The sequence below is a fragment of the Mercurialis annua genome, linkage group LG6, assembly GCF_937616625.2.
Source record: "Mercurialis annua linkage group LG6, ddMerAnnu1.2, whole genome shotgun sequence".
Taxonomy (NCBI): Eukaryota; Viridiplantae; Streptophyta; class Magnoliopsida; order Malpighiales; family Euphorbiaceae; genus Mercurialis; species Mercurialis annua.
The window spans coordinates 6,142,718-6,149,138 of NC_065575.1; the positions used below are offsets into that span (position 1 = coordinate 6,142,718).

Consider the following 6,421-nt stretch of genomic DNA (forward strand, 5'->3'; position numbering starts at 1 on the left):
ACTGTAGGGATATATTTATAAAAGTATTATTTAAATATTTATCATAATTAACAATATAATTCATTTTAATATACTAAATATTTAAAATTTTATAAATATATAAAAAATATAATATAATTCAACACAAATAAATATATTTGATGTACTGTGGGCAATGCGAATGTAAAATTTATGGGTAACTAGTTAGATTTTTTTATTTGTGGGTAATAATTTTAAATTTGTTTACAAATTTTTAATTTTTATTATTTACGGAAACGACCCGAAACGTTTCGTACGGGTGTCCAAGAGTTTCCGGTTTCCGAAACGTTTCCGAAACGGGAAACGCAACTTTGTCGAAGTTTCCGTGCTTCTTAGGTGTGCACTTAAGACATCCATTAAAAAAAGGAAACAAATTAAATTAGATAGTAATAGTGGTTAAAAAGTAATGATAAAGAATTACCACATATTTAAAACTGTAAAACAGAATTAGAGCCCCAAAGTTTTTAGGCAACGGCCAAGTAACCAATTTTGTTGTAGTTAAGGTTAGATTCTCATTTTGAGTAGTGTTTCAAGAGAGAATTCAGAATTTCTTAATTCAATTCTCTCTCATTTCAATTCATTCAAAATTTAATCTCTCATTTGGGTCACTTTTTCCACTGTAATTCAAAGTTTTCTTGCCCCAATTTCAATTATCTGCAGGTACACTTCTACCAATATTTTCTATAATTTTTCTATAGAAAAACATTTTGGCATTTCTCTTAAATTTATAATTAGTCTTTCAATCCTCCCTTATGTCTTGTGTGGAAAAATAATTTCATATGCTAAATTGTTAATTAATTACATTTGGAGGATGATTATCTGAGCAATAATTGATAATGATTAAGAGCAAAAGTTTTTCTTTTGATAAAATTATCCGCTTTAATTGATAAGAAATAAATAAATTCAAATTATAAGAGGGTAAAGTATCAAAAAAAAAAAAATCTCGTCTTTAGAATGTCTTAATTAATTAGGATGATAAATAAAAGTGAATATTAATACAATAAAAGTGAATATTAGGAGTATATTGTATTAATATTCACTTTTATCGCCGTCACGGCAATGTAGAAGTCGCCTTTTATAGGTATAGATAGTAGATATAATAGGAAAGATTTAAAAAATCTTGCGTTTTCATGCTGAAAAAAATAGATAAATTTAAATGTTTAATATCAATATGAGTAAAAAAATTAGGTAAAGATGAAAAATGCATGTGATCAATTACATTTAATTTCTCTAATCGTATTTCATTGTCGTCCTATTCATATATGTTGCATATTTGCATGGAATTTTTTAGGACCCTACCTTCCCACGTTTCATTTCAGTTTCATAAACTTGTCTAAAACTTCAAATTTTATATAATTTTATATCATAACTTATTCTTGTAAAAATAACTATCTCGGCGTTTCCAATTTCAGCATTTTCATTTTGTTTCCGTTCAACTTAAGTTGTTTCTATTTAAAGATTTCTCATTTATGTTTTTGGCATATACTTGATGAAAATAATTTAATTATCTATGCTAGCGACACTGCTACATAAATGTCTTTTAACAATGGCGAACCGTTGTTAAATGTGTTAATACCGTTATCTTAGATCTATTATAATAATTTTAAATCTGCTATATTTCCCTCCGTTGCAATAGTCTAAGTTATGTTACCCTTAATTTGGTCACTATTTCTAACTTTTTTTTATTCATATATAAAGCATTCACAGAAATTTGATATAATGGTGTACAATTTATTAGGAGTTTACATTATATAATTATATTTCAGTATATACTTATATTTTCATACTTTGATTAGATAAAATAAAAATGGCCTACAAATTAGAGGACATGAAACCCGTAAGGATGGCTGATGATGAGAAACAGCTACCACGTCCTTCAAAAATTACAGTGCCAACAACGAACATGGATTCAGTCAAGAAGCCTAATACTAATGCTACTACTCCAAGTAGTTCCCCAAAGCTACAAAGAGCTTTAACAAGACCACCAAGTGGAAGATGGAACTGTCTTTGTTCTCCCACCACCCACGTCGGTTCGTTCCGCTGCCGGTTCCATAGAAGTCACGGTATGAGTCGGGGCGGTTCCGTTGGTTCTAATCTATCGGAGTTAGATGCGAAATCACGTTCGATTAGTGACTTGATGCAGAATATACATACTTAGTCATGTGGACTCTCTATATATAATGTGTCTACGTTCTAATTAATATGTCAATGGCATATATGTGTACTAATTGGGATTTTATATATTTGATGATTTCCCTATTCATGTGTATGTCAACTATATATAATTAGGAAGAAACTCTTAAAGTGGGTATTATAACAAAATTCCAATTTATTATGTTATATTATTTACATAATTCAATAATATGTTACGAGTTTATTGATTCTATTTACATAGGGATAACATGATGGATATAATCTTTGTAAGTATTTTTTTGATCGTTAACTGGTTTTTTTAGATGATACTTAATTACATAAATCAAGTATATAAAAGGTCTGTTGATAAAAAAAACTCACTTTTTAATCCCTTTTTAATTTCATGTTGACATTGCAATTTCGTTAATTGCACTCAAATCCACACTTTTCAGCTTCAATTCAAACCTAAAGAATTGATTTTTTTTTATCTATACTATCTATCTATCTATATATCTATCTATCTATATCTATCTATCTATCTATCTATCTATCTATAATCTATCTATCTATCTATCTATCTATAACTATCTTATATGTGGGAAGGGGGGGGGGGGGACAGGCAAAATTACGATATTAGGGTCAACATAAATTAATAATTACAACAAATGTAATTAACTAAGAGTTTTACTCTAATAAGGAAAAAAAACACAAAATTAAATAGGAGTCTAATTTTAAATCAAAAAATGTATTAATTTAGAGTTATTATACAATGTTAACTTTTAGTAATTAATAAAAAGTTACAGAGTTAATTAAATAGGATAAAAAATAAATAAATAACACAAATAGTAAAAATTCAATTTTTAATAGGAGTCAATTTCAATAGTTGGACTAAATATAAACTAATTAAGAGTTTAATTTTAGTAGTAACTCTTTATCTTTATACGCAATGTTCTTATACTTAAAGCTTAAGCATAGCAGTGCTATTCATTTACTCCTCGTGTGCAATGTAGTACCATTATTTGTAGCCCTTCATAGTAGTTAAACTAGAGTTAAACACATACTTCTATGACTCCTATTGCACCACAAAGTCTTGATTTTTCGCCAAACTCAAATGAGTTAGTGACTCGAATTCTTTTGCCATTACACTCTCAGATGGACACCATAACTAGCTGCATGTTATCTTTCATTCTACCACTATTACTTATAATAGAATTTTCTCTAAAATTTAAATAATTAAAAACTACAGCAATAGATATATATTAGTATCTTCTATTCAAAGGCCATAACCGTTGCTAGGATGATTGCAAAAAACAAAGGTAATAAAAAAGATAAATTTATTTAGAGCTAAAATATTATATTTAATAATTTTATTAATATTTAGAGAAAATTAGGGAAAACACTCCATTTTTGAAAATAATTATAAAGATTATCTCACCAAAAAAAAGATATGGAAAATACTTTCCGTTTTTTATTTATTTCTGTTTTTACTCTAACGTGGCTTTTTTTTAATATAACTACCTGGTTTATTTAAGTTTTTACTCCCTCTCTTTTATAATTTATTTTTATACTCTCAGAGCAGTTACTTCTTCTTCTTCTTCTTCTTCTTCTTCTTCTTCTTCTTCTTCTTTTTTCTTCTTCTTTTTTTTTTCTCTTTTTCTTCTCTATCTTTATTTTTCGTCGCTCGTCAATCCTTCACCGATCTGCAGTCGTTTCGCCGCAAATCCGCCGCTCTTCTATATTAAATTTTAGCAATTTTTTTCTTAACTCGTGGTGATTATTACGAGTTATTTTAACGCTCGGATCTGAAAAAAATTGTTCTTTAAATTTTTCTGTTTTAGATCTAAAAATCTGCATAAATAACAATTTTATGATGAAAAAAATAATTTTCTGCAGAAATAACGATTTTTTTGCAGAAAACAGCGTCTGATTATCATATCGTTATCACTATGACGTTATCATATCATTATCATAACACTGCAGCGAAAACGATTTTTTATTAAGAAAAGTGCTTGATTATCATTTCGGTATCACTAACGTTAGCATATCTATCCCATTAACGTTATCATATCAATATCATAATATTATACGATTATGATAATAATATGATAAGATTATGATAATAGTATGATAAAATTATGATATAGTTATGATAAAGTACGTCATGATAATGTTATGATAATATTTTTTAATACTGTTATGATAAAGTATATTGTGATAATGTTATGATAAGTTTATGATAAAAAATTATGATATAGTTATGATAAAAGTACGTCATGATAATAGTATGATAATAGTATGATATAGTTATGATAAAAGATAAATAATGTTATGATAATAGTATGATAAATTTGATGATAATAATATGATACCGTTTGATAATAATATGATAAGGTATAATAAAATGTTATGATCAAATACGTTATGATAATGTTATGAAAATATATTATTATGATAAAGTAGGTCATGATAATGTTATGATAATATACTGTTATGATAAAGTACGCCATGATAATATTATGATAATATAGTGTTATGACAAAGTATGTCATGATAATGTTATGATAGCAATATGATAATCAAACATTATTTTTCATAGAAATTTTTTTATTTTCTGCAGTATTATGATAACGGCATGATAATGTAGTGATAATGATATGATAATCAGACACTGTTTTTCTACAGAAAATCGTTTTTTTTGCAGAAAATTATTTTTTTCAGATGAAAATCGTTTTTTTCTACAGATTTTTAGATCTGAAAACTGAAAAATTGCAAGATCGATATTTGTTAGGTCTGTAAGTTAAAATAAACCATAAAAATTACAGAATCGATAATTTAAATCTCAAATAATAGTGGAACGACGGCGGAGGCGATGGCGGAGCGATGACGGAGCGATGGCGGAGCGATGGCGGAGGTGATGGCAGAGAAATAATGAAGAAGGAGAGAACAAAAATGGAGAAAAGAGAACCAGAGAGAGAGAGAGAAGGGAGAGAGGAGAGAGGAGAGAGGCTTGTCAGTTATATGAGAGTAAAATTCTGAATATTTTGACACGGAGAGTATAAAAATAATTAGACAAAAATCATGAGGTATTTTTAATATCTTTTTCACACTGAAGTAATATTTCCTATTATTTTCTTATTTTAGGTAAACACCTAATAAGCCCTAATATTTATAATGTTAACGGGCTATATAAATATTGCTTCTGTGCATAGCACATGGCAAATTGAAAAGAAAAATACGAAAAGGATAATAGTACTGAATTCAATAAGAGAATATAAATTAAATAAGGATGTTATTTATACAACGAATCATATTTTGTAATTTTTATTTTCTATTGAAATTAAATTCTCTAATATATATATATATATATATATTTAATATTTTAATTAAGTTAAATATATAACGGGTCATATAAATGTCGCTCACGTGCGTAGCACGTGGCGAAAAACTAGTAACTATCTTATATGTGGGAGGGGGGACAGGCAAAATTACGATAATAGAGTTCATTAAGGGTATAATTTATTATGCAAATATAAAGTTAATAGGAGTTTAATTTGAATGAAACAGTAGAAATAAATATAATAGAATAATGAGAAGAGATTTGGTTTTTTAGAACAAATTATAAAGAAGAATCCGGATTACAGAGTTAAAGGAAAGTAAGACTAATGTATTTTATTCCAACTCTAATACATGCTATTATATAAATATATACGAATTGATCTGCTCATTTGTCAGTGTCATAATGTCTGGAGAGTTTGTGCAAAGTTACGGAAGAAGTTGTTGTCCCTTTTGAAGAGATATGCATTCTTTGCTTTTTTAATTTTTTTAATTAAGATCAATTCATTAAATTGCAATAATGACTAGGTCACAGTTTAATGTATAGTGATATATATAGAACGAGTCATATAAATATCATATAGCTACTATAATTTCAATTTAAATAATAAAAAAAATTAAAAATTAAATTTAATTGTTAATAATATTTAATATATAACGGGTCATATAAATATCATACTATTATTATTAATATAATTAAAAAAATATTTATAATAATTAATAATCACTAAAATATATATGTAATGATTGAATTAATATATAATACATGCGACGGGTCATGCAAATGCCGCTCATTAGGTTTCATTAAGAGTATAATTTATAATTAAAAAATAAAACTAATAAAATTAATTTATATAATATATATGGTAAAAGATGAGTACGGTAATATGTACTATTATTTAGGAGTTACAGTTATAATAGGATGCTATATAAAAGA

The 6,421-nt window shown here is 26.7% G+C and overlaps 1 protein-coding gene across 1 annotated transcript; it reads left to right on the forward strand.

The window, feature by feature from the left end:
* The first annotated feature begins 533 nt into the window (after nucleotides 1-533).
* On the forward strand, nucleotides 534-2,404 carry LOC126688145 (uncharacterized). The gene is made up of 2 exons (XM_050382744.2): nucleotides 534-678; nucleotides 1,815-2,404. The coding sequence occupies exon 2, from the start codon at nucleotides 1,826-1,828 to the stop codon at nucleotides 2,174-2,176; it is 351 nt and encodes a 116-aa protein (XP_050238701.1). The 5' UTR covers nucleotides 534-678; nucleotides 1,815-1,825; the 3' UTR covers nucleotides 2,177-2,404.
* The last annotated feature ends 4,017 nt before the right edge of the window (nucleotides 2,405-6,421 follow it).